Here is a 19,271-nt window from a genome sequence, read left to right on the forward strand (position 1 = left end):
CAATAACCCTGGGCCTACCTATGGTTCCTGGTACTCTAGCAAAATACAGGTTTCTTAAGCTTCCTAATCATCCCGGCTTCTTCTGTGTTGTTCGAATGGTTCGGCATCTTTTTGACGTCTGTCACCTTTGAACATCGTCATAACTCCTGAATATCTGTTCAGGAGGATTCTAGTAATATTCGGGGTACTGAGTCGAATTGGTACTACGGTCGAATTGGAACGACATATCTCTAACCCATATGCTGCTTACAGCTTCAAGGTAGGAAGGGGGAAGAAGGAGGGGGGAGAGGAGGGGGGAGAGGAGGGGGGTATGTGGGGATAGAGATGAAATATCTGTTGCAGGCACGAATCTACAAAATCCCATCCCCTTGTTTCAGTGCAATCCAAGATCCCCATCCTCTCTTCCGAGAGTGCTTACAGCACATCTGAAACCCACCGGAACGTGATTTATTCTCTGATAGGCAATTAATAGAATGATCTCCCGTATGGACACGTTGATTGACGTCGCCCCCAACAACACATCGAGCCAGAGGAGAGGTACCTAGCCCTGTCGCGTGTCCAGACCTGTTTCTGATAGAGGACGAAAGAGTCCATCCCGATCGTGAAGCTCTATTCATACCAATTCATATCGGGAATCTGGAGCTTGGGTAGTTCCAGTTCGTGAAGAAGAGGGGGGGGGGGGGGGGGGGGGGGGGGGGGGGAATGGCAAATCCCTGGGATGGTGGTAGTAACAGCAGTGATAATTGTTACTTATTGGGGGACCCAGTTATAGTCTCGAGCTGGCAGCTTACCCGTCTCCGTCTGCTCTTCAACTATCATACCTCAGTTTTTTTTTCTTTGTCCCCCCGTACCCAAGCTCCAAGGGGTCACGACAACAGGTAAATCTCTGCTGCTGCCGTCGATTTCGAACCCGATACGGGACGAGAACTACAATACATCGTCGTTGTCGTTGTCGTTGTCGTCGGTCATCCGCCGTTCGAAACGTGGCAGTTTATACCAACCATCCATCTCGTGTAGATGAAGTTCCGCTTCTTCTTACCCTCGATCTGATCTCCCGCCATGATTAAAATCCGGGGATAGTCAATTTGCGGGGATTGCGGGGGGGGGGAAGTAAGGAAAGGTTAGGGGGGGGGGGCTGTTGGTAAGGATGGGGATTTAGAGTACGGGAGCTGCGCGCGAGGGATGGAAAGAGAAATAAGGACGTTCCTATATATCACGATAGCCATAGTAAACCACGATGTTCATCGGCTTCCTCAAAGTGTGCACGTGCCGGAATATTTTCGCACGAAATATCGATCATTGGCTCGCGAAGGAGGCCATTCAGAGGGCTACCCTAACTTTTCACTTACCTGTAGGAGCACAGCTTCTTTGAGAAGCTACATGTACCCTACCTACAGCTTACAGGATCATGAGACACGCAGGGGAAAGAAAAAAAAACTGAACTGACGTAGTAGGGTAACATAGAGCACTTTCCGTTGGCTAGCCCTTTTTTACTTGCTCGACCCCCCGAACTAGAATCAAAATGAGGCCCCGCGAAAGAAGGTTTGAAATCTACCTGCCTCTGCTGCTTCTTTACCAGCTAACTAGCTCTCGATGCGTATTGGCTCATCTTCCCGAGCCAGCGGGTGTGCGGGCCTGTGCGTTGAAGGAAGGGAAAAAAAAATGCTTTTTCTTTTCCTTTTTCTTTTCTTTTCTCGTTTTTTTCTTCCTTCCCTGGGCTGTTACCTGGCTATCTAGGTACCTGCCGAAGTTGGGACTGAATTCAGATAAGAGATTGCTGCTGGTTGCTGCTGGTGCTGCGTCATGATTCATCACTCTATGTATCTTCCGAGCTCGAGCACGAGCACAGAAGGTCAAGAAAAACACATCTAACGGTCCCAGGAATGCACATCCCCTGCCATGCCATCAAAGCAAATTAATTTTTTTTCTGCTTGTCTTCCGGGATGCTGTCTCACCGAGCGGAAGGGCCAATACACTATCGATAGGGATGACTTTAGCGACTCTGATTGGGGTCCCTGCAGGGCAGCTGGCAGGCAGGCAGAAAGGTAGAGTGCTCTACTTAGGGCAAGGAGCTGAGGCCGGTACATTTGCTGGAATTTAAGCTTCAACCCCACGCTGCTGGGAATGTGCAGATGTCACACACACCCACACACGAGAGAGTGCCTCTACTCTATCTATCGTGTTGCCCGTTCGTTGTCTTCAGCTGCCGGGAGAAGAAGAAAATATAGACATTCTGACAGTGAGAAACCTACTTACCACCCCCACTTATAATAAGCCTGTGAAAAGGTACGGGGAAGAAGCAAGTATATAGAGGAGAGTAGGTAAGATAGATACAAAAATGGCACAAAAGTAGGCAGATAGCGTCTGAGACAAAACTCACGATCCTTATTCTTTTGCTGGATGCTGCTGCTGCTGCTGCTGCTTCTTCTCTGGCAATCCCGGAAGAAGAAAAGATACATTGCAGATGGTGGACAACACGTAGAGTAGATTAGCTCGTATCTGGAGTATCGAGAGTAGCTATCGCCGGTACCTACCTAAGTAGCTTAGTTGGACTCGTAATTGAAGTGAAGATACCACCACAAATACTAATGAAAATAAAGGCTCGGCCAATATAATTACTCACCGCAACACGGCACTCCCGACACGACATCGACACCGACGTACCTATGTACCTACCATCTTTGAAAAGAAAAAAAAAAAAAAGTACACCACACACCAGGACACTGGAAATACAACCACGCACTCTGCCTGCACTGTACGCCCCGACCCGCTCCCGCTCCCTCTCTTCTCTTCTCTTCTCTCCTCCTACCTGCCCGTACTGCCTGCCTGCTTTCTTTCTTTTTTGACAGTGCAGTACCATCGCGTCATCCCTCCCTCCATGCGGAAAGCCCAACCCCAAACCTTAGCGCCCCGCACCTGATTCGCTGGATAAACGCCCGCCGCTCCCATGTAACAAGTCTCGATATTACCCGCGCGAACCATCTCATAAGAAGAGGTAAGTAGAGGGAGGTAGAGGGAGGTGGAAGGTAGAGAGAGACGCCGACGTTGGGACGTGCGTGGGTATGCGCCGGGTAAAATCCCGCGGGGGGGGGGGGGGGGTGAAGAGGGTGGCATGGACAACTCATACAACGTCTGGCATCTGTGAAGAATTTTTTTCTGCGCAGTTAAGGTAGTGCGGAGGCATGGGTAGGCAGGGGTATGGCGTACGAGTATGTAGAGCTGGAGAGATATTTCTACGCTACATCTATGTACCTACATATTCTACATCTAGAGTGTTTGGGTGCATACCTGCTCTAGGTGGATTTGTAAAAAAGGTTTGGTTGGGTGGGAGCGCGTGAAGGATGGAGATAGAGTAGAATATCTACCGGGGGCGGATGGGCGGATGGGCGGGCGGGTTGATATATGGGAAGGGTGAGTGGGTGGGATGCGGTAAGGAAGTACTATACCTACCCTAATCAGGTACATGTATGTAGACTGTATGTATCTACTCTACTTTGGAGTGCTGAGATGGCTACTGCTGCTGATTTTGTTGTTTGAAGCATATCTGGTCAGTGTGTGTGTTTAGTATTTCAGATTTGGGCTCGATAGAGATTAGATAGATAGAGATAGACATAGATGTGGTGGGTTGGTTCGGAATATCTAATCTACACAGAACAGCATAGCGTACATACCCATCCGGCCCGTGTGGGAAGATCCCCGGGCCCGGGTGTACTGCTCTTCCTCACTCTAGATCTACGCCGTAGATACGTAGAGTAGAGAGAGAGTTGAGGTTACTATTCAATTCACGCTTCGTCACGGTCGACACCTCTACCATGGAAGACTATCAAACCCAAAAACTTCCCATCTGTAGGTACTTCCACTGCACACACCCACACACCCCACCCAAAATCCAGAAGCTTCTCCACCACCACGTGGCCTACGCCAAAGCCAAAATCTGAAAACTGATACCCGTGCTTGCTGCCCTACCCTTCCCTTCCCGGGTTAGCGAGTGTGCGGTGTGTGGGTGCAGATCAGATCTCCGTGCAGCTTATCTGGTACTGGACGATACACGAGCACAGTCTAGTCCCAGCTAGGGGGCGCTGGGAGAGTAAAAAAAATTGAATAGGAGGTAAGGTAGGAGGAGATGGGTTAGTATTACTCCCTTATCAGAGCAAGTGCGAGAAACATCGGAGGATAGATAGAATTGTATGGATGTACGCTGGGCCAGCTAGGTGGCTGTCGGTGGTTGTCCGCGCGTTAGCGAGCATGGATGCATTAACGTACCGGGTTAGATGCGTGTAGGCTGCTGAGCGGTAGATACCCGTCAAAGAGAGTTTCTCTCTCTCTGGAATACTGCTTAAGGGAGGCTTGGGACTGTGGCGGTTGTGCTCAGCGTCAATGACCAGAACGACCTTATGATTCCCCTTTGTCAGAGCTTGTGTAGTCATCACTTTCCTTTAAAATAGTTTTTTCCTTTGAGCGCAAGCTTGTATGTCTTCTTAAGTTTTTCTTTCATTTCTTTCCTTATAAAGTCCGTCACCGCCTCCTGTAATCCAAAAATAAAAGATATCAAATAATCGGCCAGTAAGTCATGAACTATCACTCGGAGGATTTGGAGAATGCAAAGTTATTTTTTCTTCTATATTATTACTCTTGTTAATTCATATATAGTATATGGAATTCGAGGTCTCTTTTCCATACCTACGTGTGTTATGCCTTTATAATGTTCTTTCACGCCTGGTGGACAATGTCTCATCCATTCTACATGGTTTATAGATGCTATTCAATGACCGATTTAGCTCTCTCCAGTTGCCTAGGATCTTCCACGCCCCTCATAGAATCTCATGATCGCGATCAATATGATCGAGATAGGAAGTCAATTCTATAAAGATTAGTGCTCCACAGAGTTCCTTTTATCCCCACGCTGATTGCTGTGATCACAATATTGGTTATCCATAAGCTCAAATATCAAGAATACTCTCAAGCTACGAGCCTGAACATTAAGCTATGGAGAACGACAATCAAACCGCCATCGACCTGTATGCGCCCATCGCTCTGGAGCACACCAGAGACCAATATTCCAAAGCTAAAATCAACCTCGAGCAGCAACATCTGCAACTCGCTGACCTGCAGGAGCAGCTCATCAATCAACAAGCCGAGAAGATCGAAAGCCAACTTCTGCTTATCAGACAGAAGGATGCCACCATCATCGATTTGCAGAAGAAATGCGAGACCATTCAGAGTCAGCACCTTGTTATCAGAGAGAAGGAGGCTATCATCGTTGAGTTGCGGGACGAGCTTGAAAAGGTGCGGGGCGTGCTCACCAGTATCGCCGATATCACCACGCCGATAAGATCAAAAGTGCCAGAGGAGAGTAAACCCCGCGAGGAGTTTGGTGAATGTAGAGTCGGTGGTGATATAGCCCAGCAGAGTGTGACTGCGCAGGTTATCTCTAGGCCCGTTACAATGCTGAGAGTAGATAAAGAGCTACCCGCGATGCCACCTAATATGGAGAACTGCACGATAGCAAACAGGCTTGAGTTAAATCCCAGGGAACAGCCAGTGCCTCACAAAATTGGCAGGTCAACAATCGGGGAGCCACCGTCATCTCCAACGCGCAGCCAATACGGCCCAAGGAATTCAAACGCCTACACTTCTCCGAGGGCTTTATCGACAATATCATTACCTCCCCAGGTATTTCAATCTTCCATTAGGCCAGACCAGTCAACACCAATGTCGCCGACGCCTCGACACCCACGATATGCATCTCCTCTGAACACTGTTCGAGAGATTTCTCCCCTATCATCGGCAATTCTGAGCGCTCGTCAAGGAAACTTAACCTCTCTGGGCCATTTTGGAAGCCCGTCGCGGGAGGGCCTTCGTACTTCGATGTTGAGTCCTTCACTACCAAAACCGAAGAACGAATCCCTCGCCGTGAAGGCCATATCCATAGAGAAGGCCGAGAAGTTTAAGGGGCCAAAGGAGGTGGCTGATGATGAGGACGAGGATGCAATGAGGAAGAAAATTCGTTCGGAGGCGGAGAAAAGAAAAGAGGCCGCGTTTAGCCAAAGTGATAAGATAGAAAGGGATTCCACAATTCTCACCTACATTACCACCACACAAGAGGGCCCAACGGCGTCGAACAAGTCGTCGACAATCATCAATCGGCTTGGAAGCACGAGTGATAGAATCGGCAAAAAGCTAGCCGATTCTAAGAAAAAGAAGCCTGGGATTCAAAAATCCAGCATTACTTACCCATCTTTGAACCTGCTATCAGCTGAGATACCGCGGGAAGTGAGGAGTAAGTTTTCTGAATCTCCCGACACCGCGACCGTAAACGATGCAGAATTTGGGCGAATAACCGGACTGGTAGACCAGCAAGTATCTGCAGAGAACCTCCCACCGAATGGTGAAGCATCTGGTGAAAACCGGAGATATCGAGAGGGTAAGACAGGTAAGGTTATGGACAGAATCAGAGGCTGGAAGGGGGGGATAAGGGGTAAGGGATAAGGCGCTCTGGTTCTTGGACCTTTTGGGGTTTCAAGTGGGATATTATCTGAACTTAGTTGCCTCCAATCTTTTATGGATTTTTTGTGGTCTTTCGTGGTATAATTATTTTGTAGGCGGCGAACTTGTGTAGTTTTCTTTTCCTTTTCCTTTTCCTTTTCCTTTTTTTTCTTTTTTTCTTTCTGTTATCTATTAGGATTAAAACTTTTCCAGGTACATAGAATGGCTAGAATTCTTACTCTTCTTCTTCCTTACTTTCCCATAATCTTCATTTTCTCCCCACTGGTCGAGCTTCTGGGTGCTGCCGTTATCGATCAATAAATTTTGTGGATCAATCACTGTTTTGTAGATATATGTATATACCATCATCTTATTCTTGTCAATTTTGATCTCGGAGAGCAAAAGCCGGCAAGCTTTAGAATGTAGTATTCCAATATAGTGATTGAATGCTCGCGAGCTCCTGTGGATATGACCTGGCTTGGTAGTAGGTGGATGCCGTAGAGTATTCACACTTCTAAATGGGTGGATCAAGGCCTAAAGCCGTTATCTCTCAACTTGGTTTCCTCTGCCCCGCAGGCCTAGAGCTCTATCTTTTCCTTTGTACGGTCAACCAGCGAGCTTCGCACGCTATCACCGTGTATTAGTACTGGCGAGCCTGTTGGTGTTGCTCTCGTGATTGCTTTCTCTGCTAGGGATGATGAGGTTGCCTTGGGATGCGTTAAACCAATGGTTTTTGTGTGGGGATGGTGGTGGGCATACCTTTATTCTTTTCATGTGTCCAGCCATCATGATTACACGTGCTCGAGTCCGAGCTCTTGTTCAAAGGAAACCTTAAATTTATGTAATGTGGCTACATGCATATGCTTCCTTCTTTGCAGATTTGTGATAATCAGATCCTATTTCCTCTATGTTCACACCGCAAACGATGGATTAAGAGCTCCCAAAATCCTGCGGCTTCGAATATGTTAATCAACTGCCCAAGCGCATACGTTTAAAGTGGTGGTTGGTCACTATTGGATAGGATATACGTATACGTATCTGGAATTCAATATTTGCCAATCGAGTCTTCCAGTACTACTTGGAGTTATTGAGCGGCCTCCTGGGAGGTGGCCGTGGGGAAGATCAGAAATGGTTTTGGAGGTAATGAAGGAGTGCTTGGTAGCCTAACACCGGTATTTTTGGCTCCCCCTGCAATTCTAGTTCAACACCACAAAGTTCTTGCGCGCACCACAGTAATTAAGCGAGGTTTGACTCGGAGCGTGAAGCAAAAACTTTTATTCGACCCGGAAGAGCACACTGTATGCTTTTCGCTCTTCAACTCAAATACCTTAGCTTGGCACCACCGCACACCCGCTGGGTAACGCGGTAGAATACATCGTCTTATCGTGTGACGTGAGTAAGGTAATCTATCAGGTAGACGTAGGTACTCCTAGCCTCTGTCAAACTGATGAATAGCGCTCCATCTGCCGAACTGACCCAGTCACCAGCTACGGACCCCAAATGGTAGACATCTGGTTAGGCTCGTTCCCAGCCCTCTTACGGCGAGAAAAAAAAGGCTCACCGGGAGGCGAGTACCGGACTCGCTTTTGGTATGTATATATATCATGGCCACTTGGGACGGAGACAAAACCTCAACCAGGGACGGACACCAGCATACTCGACCTTCGAATGCGAAATTACTTAAACCTAGCCTATCCACCATAATTCCTTCAAGATATATGCCTCTCTTCATCTCTCACAGAACAAGTGCTAATTTTAGGGTCTATTCCTCAGCTTCTCTTGCTATAGAGCAAATTTCTTTCTAGGATTCACCCCTCAACGTAGCTGGATTAGTCCAACCATCCTTCTAATCAAGCGGCCAAGGTTATGTGCCGTGGAAGACACAAACTTTGAGAATTAATCAAGTTCGACATCTACCGGAGGAGTCCCCGCGGTGCTTGCCAAAACATGTGGCTTTCTACGACATCCGTACCTGGCTTACAATGCCAGGGTATCTATAACGTTTTGCAGGCAGCCTCGACTGGGCTTTTTTTGTGCGATGGATTTTCCGTTATAACTGGGGTTAGATACCTGGAAAGCACTTAAACAGGCCTGTCATTTGGGACGTGGACCCCCGACTGGAAGCAAGCTTCATTCCTAGGCCCACTGCGATTCACCTCCGAAAATTCTAGATTGTCCCCGCAATGCATTTCATAACACGAGGACTTTATCACAAAGATTTTTATCTGAAGATCGATCTGTGTACTGAGAAGGAACAAGCTGAGAAGAAAAGCTGAGCAGGCTTTGAAGTTTCGTGATCATGGGTTGTCACTCGTTATTCGCTTCCGATAATTCCCGGCTGCAAGGCTCAGGGAGCTGCTATTCGTTGCTATCAGCACAACTGGCGATTCTACAGGCTATACACTCGGATGCTATCAGCCTCGTAAGTGGTCCAATCTTTTCAAGGGGTTTTGTGTTACATCCCTCGTTTCTTGTTGGGTGCGGAGCTAATAGTTAGCCACAGAGGGCAAGTTTAGAGGCTTAATTGATTTCTTGAGAATGGTTTTGGATGTCCTATGTACATGTCTTACTCATCTAACCACTGAGGACTATTAAATAACGATACTGTTAATAACTCCACCTTCCTGTAGGTGCTCAATCAACATCCCCGGGAGGGAGCCCCGCAGTCCTGGGGCGGCGTCTGGGGGAAAAACACACGATTCGAAATCCTTTTTGGAATAACAGGCCAGAAGCCCGAACTCCCTTCTTATCATACGTCCCCACTTTGCTGGTAACTTTAATCTTCCCGAATCGAGAAACAAATTCGCGCAAATAGGCCACAGGCCCCAGGCCGTTGCGGTTAGTGCGACTCTGGGGGGGTTCGAATCCGCGGCGGTGGCTATCTCTTTTGTGTGCACAGATAAGCCAATGTTCCCAAAAGGTCAATTTATTAGACACCGTTAATACAGGGCGAAAGCATACACTGATCCTCATCTGTCGCTTCTGGCACAGCTCCCGCATCCAACAGGACCCCCCCGATCTCCGGGAACCCGCGGGTGGAAGCCATCTGATACAGAGTTGTCATTGCGCAATCTGTCGTATTGACGTCGGCTCCCCTCTCCACTAAAAACTTGACTACCTCCTTATGCCCACCCTTGACAGCAAAAAATAACGCTGTTGCACCCGACCGGTCCTTGAGCTCCAGCTCCGCACCGCCGTCCACAAGCGCCTCAGCCACCGCCACATCCCCACGCTTCGCCGCGAGGTGCAGCGCTGTCGACGCGTACTGCTGTGGTTTGTGCTGTGCGTTGTTAACGTCGGCGCCCTCGGTAATCAGCAGCTTTACAAGCTCTACGTGTCCGCACTCCGAGGCGAGATGGAGGACGGTGCGCTGCTGGTAAAGCTCTTTGCGTGGCCAATCGTGCCGGTTGCCGACGTAGGCGAGGGAGGCGCCGTTGGCGAGAAGTCGCCGGAGAAGTGGTGCGCGGCCCTTGTGCGCGGCCCAGAGAAGGAGGGGGTCTTTCCTAGCGAGCATGAGGCGGGTCAAAGTGGGTGTGAGGAGAGAGTGTAAACGGTGGTTGACCTGAAAGTTTATCAGGTCACGAGTGGAGAGGTTGGATGCGATAATGAGAAGAATCTCATTGGCGAGGGAGAGGAGAGACATTGTGTGGTTTTTCGGTTGTTGAGGAGCTTCGAGCTCTGATGGTAGGGATCTTTCAAGTGAGTGGAATGGATATACTGTACTAATTTGGATTGAGTACAGACTTGGAGATAGACCGAGGAAGAAAAGCTGTGTGGGGGGGGGGGGGGGGGAGGAGGAGAAGTAGGAAGAGGAGGAGGAGAAGTTGTTTGTGAAATGAGGAGGCTGACTATCTTGGGCGATAACAGGCACAATGGGATGGGGGGGTTGTTACCTTGGCGTAAATTGTGTCACACGACACATTCATGAATCGTCACTCGGGTTCCGAGTAGAGGGTTACGTAAACTCTCATTTCCCCAAAATTCTGCAGGGGGCTCGGAGTTGGTGTATTATTGGTGGGGATTTTGGCTTCGGAGATGGTGGTTGGTATTTATGGATCAGGAGATACTGATAAGTGTGGTTAACTAGGAAAGCGAGGGATAGGTAATTTTGATTGGGAGCGATCTAGAAGACCTTATTGCGGTCTAGAGGGTTATTATCACGCGATCCTTATTTGCATGAAACGCACTGCTGAAAAAAAATAAATAGAGGCAATTGTTTATACAAGTTGTTTTATATTAAGTGTAAATATGTTACTAAAAATAGATTACATGGGTCTGTCACGGGATGTTGGCTAGCTATATATGCTTATTCATGTTAGGACAGATCATTGACTAGTTCTGGGATCATTGGCATCTGTTTAACCAGCCCCCAAATCATTGACCCATTTATTTACTTCCCTAGTGTTACTCCATGTAACATCCGATGTACACTTGCCTTTCGAGCGGGCACCTCGATTGATCTTTGAATATTTACTTTCTCTCTGTATACATATTCTAGGATTGTAGTTTGAATATCAGGTTTGTATACGTAGCTTGAATTTGTGATTCTGTGTATGTAGGACCACCGCGTCGGTTGAAAAAAGAGGAAAGTCGATCATTGATAGCTTTTGTTTCTTTCGGCGTGAAATTTAGAAGGAGAAATATCTGTAAAGACTTGGAGAGGTCCCTAGAAAACAGTTTGCTCTACATGGTCTGATCTACATAGGGCCAGGCTTGCCAGGATATCTTTGTAGGCAGATGTAAAGTATGAAGAAACGGGCAAAAAATAAGGCCATTTTTCACAAATGGAGTTGGGAACGAGTGATCCAAGTGGTTGGAGTATAGATAATATAACGGCGGCGGTCTACAGGCGGCACCTGCGTGGTCTATAGGACCCTTTGCTCCCTTTTCACCCTTCTTTTCTGTCCCTTGGCTCATCTATCATGTGTGCTACATCATGCATGGGGAGCGGATGTACAGTAGCCATGAGAATAATGGATCAGGATATATGTAGTCACTCTCGGTGATAATAATGAGTATGAGACTGCCGAACGACAGACGGAATATTCACAAGTATGAAGATGAATATCAAAACCTAGTTTCTAATACTTTGTTGGTCATTTTTATCGATTTTACGTCCTGCCAGAGACAGTTCTATTCTCTTCCTATAGGGGGGCTTTCCACAAGCAGATGAGGACTGTCACAGTCGAGAAAGCCTACCTCACTCTGCAATTTTTCCCACGCTAGGAAAGCTTAGCACTCCAGTCATTGCTCACAGAAAAATTTAGCCACAGCCACAGCCCCCCTCCGCTCTCTTTCTCCCCAAAACTCCACCACCAAAAAATCCCATCCTCAAGAAAGAATTCCGTTCTCAAAAAGGAATTCTATCCTCAAGCAGCAATTCCATCCTCAAGAAAGGATATCTCCACCCTCAAGAAATAATATTTTCATCCTCAAGAACGGATTTCATTCAAGAAAGAATTTCATCATCAAAAATCATGCTTTTCATCAATCTTCCTAACGAGATTCTCCTCGAAACTGCCAAATATCTTATCCCATCTTCAACAGGCTCCCTTTCTTCTCTTAGCATCACCTGCCGCGAACTCCACTACCTATTCGGCCCCCTTATCACTGCTTATTTCCACAAGCATAAAAACACCATCCTTCTCTGGGCTGCCAGTCGTGGCATCACCCACCTCGTAGCCCGCCTCCTCGAAGCCGGAGCAAACGTCAACCACCGCCACCCACCCTTCTTGGACTGCCCCACTGTCCTCGAACTCGCTGTCGACAGCGGATGCCTCGAAACCGTCGAGCTCCTCGTCTTGAACGGCGTCGACGTCACTCCGAAGCCTGGTGTCTGTTTTCACGGAGACTCTGTGGTTAGAAAAGCCGTTGAGCTCAAGCATTACGAGATGGTCAAACTGCTGTTGGAGCATGGTGCCTCGCCCAATGAGAAGTCTGAACTAGGCTGCATGTGGGATGGAAATGAAGAGGATTGGTGCCTCTGGGATGAACCGACTCTGCATACTGCAGTGAGGACCAGTAATCCTGCTATGGTGAGGCTTCTACTTATGCATGGAGCGGACCCTATTGCGAAGGATGAAGCTTGTAGGACCCCTCTTGAAGCGGCTTATGACCTAATCTGGGAGCGTCAAGTTATGGGAGAGCCTGATTCCGATGAGTGGAACGAGGCAATCAGGTCGTTGATCGAGGCCGGGGGAGACGCTGAGCACGTGATCGACCTTGAAATTGGGGATGCGGGGAGGCTTATATCAGAGGTCAATGATGACGAGGAGGAGGGCCTTGAAGATGACGATAATGTTGATGACGAAAATTCTGAAAGGGGAGAGCCCGAAGGTCTGTAATGTCTTTTCTACATTGGTGATTGATGATTACTAATGTGTGGTTTATACATAGCCGGGCTTTAGGGATGATATGCGGACTGTTTTGCTCGCGTGTCGGTTGGGTTCTCTCGGAAAGCTTTTCAGGACCTGATTGATGTGGAGGAAGTATAATGGCCGGCTTATATGGGGGTACTTAGCACATATAGCTTCAGTCGGGGATATGGACAGATAGGTTCGAACCTAGCTCGATAATGTACCCGTACCATAAAAACAAATATTACAGTGGATTTAAATTGTACCCTCAAGTTGCTAAATGGGCTATTGAAACCAAGTGAGACCTAGTAAAGGATTTATTTCTTAGACGAATGCGGGCTACATGACGGATATGAAATGGTGGGGAAGTTGACGTCAAATACATACCAATGATGACAACAGTTCACTGTTAAAAAGTATACTCGGAAATGAGTGGTAGAAACTTGTCTCGAGTTCTATGCTTGTCTACAATAGGAATGTTGTCCTTATCATCAACTCTAGACCTGCACACCAGACGACTCCCTTGTTTATATGATGTAATGTCAACACCACAGCAGCATACAGTAGCATACGCAGTTCACGCTGGCAACCTCATACATCATCCTCACCTCAGAAGGCAGTTTGAACAAGTACGAGAAGAAAGCACATCGAGTGATAGTTCATGAAGTGGACAGTAACTACCCCACCATTCATTCAAACAGAGCGACAGCAAGCACTGGCGACTATATATAGTAACAGATGCAGCGGGCACCCGTCGGGAAACCGAAATTAAACGCCCAACCTCTCACATTCGTTTCGTTTTCGCCGTGGTCCTAACTACACGCACACCCACGATTGAGGGTACGTTAGCGTTAGCGGCCCGATACTATCTCCTAAGATATAAAAGGCCAGCACGAAAAGAAACTTTGCAAATGGCGGGTGATGATTGGCCCTGCATGCACCCAGGCTCCCGACATACAATGTTAAGGGTGTACTAGAATATGCCGGAATACTAGGTACGGCCCTTCAACAAAATGATTGTTCTGTTTGCTCTGCCTGGCCGGGAAAGTACATACTTCCAGGGTCATCAAAAAGGTTCCAGGCCAGAGCAACAGGGGGGGGGCTTAAGGCTATATTCCATTCATCAATTGCAACCTGGTTTGAATTGACAGCACCACAAACCGAGATGGCCGAGCAATCATAAAATGATTCCGGTTAGGAACAAGAAGGGGACGCAGAATACTGCGGCAGACAGCACCCAATGGGGGCCCGAGGAGCTAGATGGGCTCGATTTCAACCACACCACCTCAAAAGACATGCCCTGGTAGTGTAGTGGTTAACACACCAGAAACTCAGCGCGTAGGTTTAGAGCTGTGAGGAGATCTTGGGTTCGAATCCCAATCGGGGCAATATCAATTCTTTTTTTTTTTTTGGTCCCGGCTTCTACTTCTATCCTGGGGTGCTGTTTTTCTTGATTTGGGGCAGATCAGGTATTGATAACTAGTATGTACAGTGGTAGGTAATAAGTGATGGAACGCCCTGAGACACAGTGATACCTGTTTTGGGTAAAACGCCACCAACTTACAGTGTTTGTAGGTATAACTGTATCTCAGGGCGTTCCATCACTTATTACCTACCGCTGTACATGTAATCAACAAGCAAACAGCTACTAGTACCAGTGCCAGTGCCACAGCCGAGAGACATGGATCTGGACGAATAGCGTCGCGTTTTTTCCTTCTTCTTTTTTTGTTTGGTTACCTCCACCTCCACCTCCACCTCCACCTCCACCAGAGAAGCCAGACCGGACCTCGCGGGCCGGGGGAATTAGAATCATAGACGATCACTCGGATTCGCGAAATCCACCACCTGCATGTACCTACATGCATATATGGCGGCCCTCCGTGTGCATGTGCCAGTGCCTCCATTCGATTCATGCTATAGCCTCTACAGCATACATCATACCGAGAGCTAACCAAGAGCTACTCCCTCGACCGCGCCCTGTGCAGAACTGTCATTTCCGGACTGCGGAATATCTAGATTATGAGTGTTATTTTTCGGCTTTAAGTTTTCCTAATGATCATTGTGTGCTAGCTATAGGAGAGAAGCTTCTGTTTGAAGGGTAGTAGACATGCGGGTGGGTCATCGCACGTCGATCAAAGAATAAATAAGTACTAGAAATCTGTATTAATCAAAACTGCTAGCGTAAACTAATCTCTTACCCACGCCCCACCCCCCCAAAAAACAAAACACGCTCCCCACCCCACCACCAAAACCCAAACCCTACGAAAACACCCCCTCCACAAACCTCCCCCCCCTCACCCCGCCCCCCTCCAGCCCCAAAAACACCCCCTTCACCACGCCCCCCACCGCCTCCACCACCCCAGTGACCCCCCCCATCCCACCCCCACCCCCACCATTAACCCCACAACACTCCTCCCCCACCTCCCCCACCACCACCCACTCCTCATCAAACACGCTCCTCCTCCGCCGGCTGCCCGCGCGCCCCACCACCCGCGGCCGCACGATCGCCGCCAGCTCCTCGCGCACCCACGGCGAGCAGCCCGCCCCCTCCCACGCCCGCAGCTGCCGCATAAAGCTGCTGTTGGGCCGCACGATGGGCCGTTGCGCGACGACGTGCGTGAGTGCTGCGTCGAGGGTGTAGTGGCGCGCTTTCATCACTGCCCTGGCTCAGCACTGGCACCACGAAGCTCAAGAATCGGTACAAGACAGCGGTGTACTAACCATACGCCACCACCACGGCGCCGCTGCGCGATTTGCCCATGCAGCAGTGAACCAGCACGCGCTTCCCCCCCCCTCCCCCTGCCCCTGCCCCTCCCCCGCAGAAAGCAGATGCGCCAGCCGATCGACACAATCCGGCAGCACCGCCAGCAGGTCGGCGCTGTGGTCGTCGTGCAGGTTGTGGTACTTGTGCACATACCCCTGCGGCACCAGCGGACACGACGACGTGACGGAGAGCACGTGTGTGATGCCGTGCTTGGAGAGGTGTTCTGCTGATTCGGCTGCTGTGAGGCTGGTTACGTTACGGTTAGCTTGTGAGGCGCGGGGAGGGGAGGTGGGGGGTGGGGGGGGGGGGTGGAGAGAGATATACTTTCCGAGAAACAGCCCCGGCAGGATCTCGTCCATGTTTGGCGGGTGGTGGCGGTGGCAGCTTTGTGTGCGTACTGGTGTGGTGGGGTGGTCGCTGGCCCGACATGTGCAGTCTGGCTCGACGAAGGAGACCTTTGGCGGCATGGTTACTGGCTGCGGGGGTGTTTGGTTAGTTGTATAGTTGTGTTGTGTGTTGGGGGGTGAGGCTGTTGGTCTGGCTGGTGTCTGGCTGGCGCTGGCTGGTGTCTGAGCTAGTGTAGGGCTCTCTCTCGGTCGATCGAGTGAGGATCGCGGCTGCTACTTATGTTGCCAGAATCCCTCGTTAGGCAGCTAACTGTAGCTGTAGCTGTAGCTGTAGATAGCCCAGGCAGGCAGGCAGTTCGGTAGCTCCCAGGTAGGTGCTGGCCTTGTGATAGATCAGAGCTGTCAGCTGCGATAAGGAGCCCCTGTGCGACGCGAGAGCCCTTATCGGGCGGAGGGATGAGGGAGTGTGTGCAGGCACGTGATTGGGAAGGCTTGGCGCGGAAATGATACAAGTGCGTTTTGAAAACAGAACCATGAAAAACACCGACAGTAGGTATGGGTAAGGCTTGTGGCTATAAAACTAAACTGCGGTGCAATATGGATTGCGGTTTCTCACTAGATTGAAGGCACACAGAGTTCACAATTGCACAATCAAAACCGCCAAACTCTCACCCCCAAAATGGCATCCACACCACCACCAACCCCCACACCTCCAACCCTCACAACCCTCACCACCACCCTCACCCGCCTGCACACCCACCTCACCCACCTCACCACCTCCGACCTCCCCCTCCTCCGCACCTTCCTCACCCACATCCCCCTCCCCCCCCACCTCTCCCCCCCCACCCCCACCCGCCCCTCCCCGCTCTTCACCACCCACTCCCGCCTCGCCGTGCTCGCCGCCATGCAATCCCGCACCATGCCCCACCTCTTCCAGACCCGCCCCGCGATGGCCTACAACTTTGCGCAGCGCAACATCGCGCACCTCCGCGCTCTCCTGCAAACACTCATGAGCGACATTGTCGACGCCGAGTTCGCCGTCGCCGAGTTACGGACGGGTGCGGTAGAGCCTGCGGTGTTGGAGGCGCTGGTGGACGTGGAGACGGGGATTGCGGGGGTGTTGATGCTGTATGGCGAGGCTGTGGTGGAGCTGGAGTATGTGAGGAGGCGGTGGCCGTGTGAGTATACTGAGCCCGAGGAGGCGGTGGTGGCGCTGGGGCTGCTGCTGGAGGGAGGGTGATTAGGAGGGCGGTATGGTAAGAGTGTTGTGCGTGTTGCAATGACGTGAAAAGTGGCTTCGAGGACGGGATTGGGGCCGAGTGATGGCTGATGATCGGTAGGCCGAGTGGTTACATTGTTACACGCCCGTGATCTTTGAAACCGCGATGCTAGAAACCTATTAGTAGTACTAACCAATCCTAGCCGATAGCTGCCTCAACCCAATAGAAATACAGACACTCAAAACCCCAAAAACCCTACGCGCGCCCCGAGTGACACCGCATGATCCAAGCCCCGGCCCCCCACCCTGACTCATAGATCATCCCCCCAACGCACAAACCCATATGTAACCCCACGAACATGTCCCCCACAACTACAACAGCTACAAACCCGCGCCCTACCTGCTCGAGGCCTCGTCGCTGAGCGAGGAGCAGTTGAAGCGGTGCTTTCTAGGTATGGTTTTTTTTGATTTATATCTATGTGGTATGCACGTTTGCCTGGCTACCTACCTGGCTGGTTGCTGCACAGCCTGGAGTTATACATCACTGCTCCCCCGCTGGTGTTTGAGCGCGTTGTCGCAAACGTACGTTTCTTGATCTCAAGAATGAAACGAACACTGACAGCCGAGGCTAGATCGCCAACTCGCTTAAAGCAACATCCTCTCCTATAGCTATAGATAATCCGCCCCCCGGCCAAATCGATCCACCCACCGCCAGACGTGCAGGCTCACCCAGTCTCAACCCACCCACCGCCAGTCCTGCCCGCCTCCTCCCCGCAACACCCAACCCCCCCCCCCAAGCTACCAGAGCACCAACACACCCGAACCGCCCGCCCGCCGCGCCCAAGCTCCGCACCGGCAGCTTCCACACATCCGAGGTCACCCCCCCACGACGCCGCCATCGGCGCCACCAACCTCATCACCTTCTCCCCGCCCTACCCCACTGCCCCGGGCATCATCACCGGCCTCGGCCTCGTCAGCATCGCAGGCTCAGGCACCCTCCGCGCCACCACCCACGCGCGCAACATCACCCCAAAACACTTTTCCATCCACGCCCTAACCCACTGCCCCAGCAGCGCCTCGTGGCTCGAGATCGCGCCCGACGACGCCGACCTGCAGCACGGCACCTCCAGCACGACGCAGGACCACCCGGCGATGGAGAAGAAGCGCGAGACGGTGCGGCGGTGGCGTGGCTCGCGGGGCTCCAGGCGGAGAAGCGCGCGAATGTGCGGGTGCAGACATGGGCGCAGGGCGTGTCTGCGGCCGGGTTTGACTTGTGTGTGGCCTCGGGGATGGAGTCGATGTTGTTTGCGGCGGAGGTGTCGTGGGCCGCGTGTGCGGCGGATAGGCCGGATACGGTGATGGGGACGTTCCAGACGACGTCGGTGCCGCTCCCGAGGAGGGAGACGGGCTTTGAGGCGGGGCGCTTCAGGGATGAGCCGGTGAAGGTGTTTCTGGCGATTAATCGGTTTGCGGCAAATATGGGGTCCGATGTGAATCTGAGGGTCTCGTGGATAAGGCGGGGCTGAGCTGGTATATTACTACGTGGGACAATGCCCAGGTCACCTCTGCTGGGGGTGCGTTTATAGTGGTGGGCTGAATCTTCGAGATGCGTGTAGATCAGCATATGTATCTTGCTTGCTTTCTGCATCCTAGTAATAGTTCTGATATTTCTAAAGAACACAACGATGGGCTATCTCAAAGATGAATCTCACAACATTAGAAAGCTCACTCTCCTAAAGCGACCCCCCCGACTAACGTTCCTTTGCCCTTGAGCTGCGCCCGCGACTGGCGCCTAATAAATATTAGTTCAAATTCATAAGTTCATAGAATATCTAACGAGGTACGGGTCCGAAGGATAATGGCGCAACCACAGCCACGCCATCGAATCTTTCAAACAAGTAGCATCAATCACCAACATCTGGGGGATACCCAGGTCTCATATAATATTGATACTTCTTTTTGATTGCGACCAATGGGTCATAATATTAACTACACTTTATTAAGCAGCTTCTGCGGCGTCCCTGCCACCACAGAATACCAGGAAAAAAAAACTCTCAGAATAACAAAATCTTGGCCCTTCAACACGATCACCCAGCAAC

General features: G+C 50.4%; 5 protein-coding genes across 5 annotated transcripts; 3 read left to right on the top strand and 2 right to left on the bottom strand.

Moving 5' to 3' along the window:
* Positions 1–4,986: 4,986 nt before the first annotated feature.
* LAJ45_08894 (uncharacterized protein) lies at positions 4,987–6,489 on the top strand (the record flags this gene model as incomplete). The annotated part of the gene is made up of 1 exon (XM_046118442.1): positions 4,987–6,489. The coding sequence occupies one exon, from the start codon at positions 4,987–4,989 to the stop codon at positions 6,487–6,489; it is 1,503 nt and encodes a 500-aa protein (XP_045968398.1).
* Positions 6,490–9,077: 2,588 nt separating this feature from the next.
* Positions 9,078–10,129, bottom strand: LAJ45_08895 (uncharacterized protein; the record flags this gene model as incomplete). The annotated part of the gene is made up of 2 exons (XM_046118443.1): positions 9,078–9,364; positions 9,448–10,129. 2 exons carry the CDS (start codon positions 10,127–10,129, stop codon positions 9,078–9,080), a joined length of 969 nt encoding a protein of 322 aa, XP_045968399.1.
* Positions 10,130–11,963: 1,834 nt separating this feature from the next.
* Positions 11,964–12,830, top strand: LAJ45_08896 (uncharacterized protein; the record flags this gene model as incomplete). Its single annotated transcript, XM_046118444.1, has 1 exon — positions 11,964–12,830. One exon carries the CDS (start codon positions 11,964–11,966, stop codon positions 12,828–12,830), a length of 867 nt encoding a protein of 288 aa, XP_045968400.1.
* Positions 12,831–15,101: 2,271 nt separating this feature from the next.
* Positions 15,102–16,073, bottom strand: LAJ45_08897 (uncharacterized protein; the record flags this gene model as incomplete). The annotated part of the gene is made up of 4 exons (XM_046118445.1): positions 15,102–15,499; positions 15,564–15,586; positions 15,760–15,852; positions 15,931–16,073. The coding sequence occupies 4 exons, from the start codon at positions 16,071–16,073 to the stop codon at positions 15,102–15,104; spliced, it is 657 nt and encodes a 218-aa protein (XP_045968401.1).
* A 1,576-nt stretch (positions 16,074–17,649) lies between these two features.
* Positions 17,650–18,698, top strand: LAJ45_08898 (uncharacterized protein; the record flags this gene model as incomplete). The annotated part of the gene is made up of 4 exons (XM_046118446.1): positions 17,650–17,754; positions 17,805–17,925; positions 17,978–18,345; positions 18,408–18,698. The coding sequence occupies 4 exons, from the start codon at positions 17,650–17,652 to the stop codon at positions 18,696–18,698; spliced, it is 885 nt and encodes a 294-aa protein (XP_045968402.1).
* Positions 18,699–19,271: the final 573 nt, after the last annotated feature.

The sequence above is a fragment of the Morchella importuna genome, assembly GCF_003444635.1.
Source record: "Morchella importuna strain M04M26 chromosome Unknown Morimp01GS032, whole genome shotgun sequence".
Lineage (NCBI taxonomy): Eukaryota > Fungi > Ascomycota > Pezizomycetes > Pezizales > Morchellaceae > Morchella > Morchella importuna.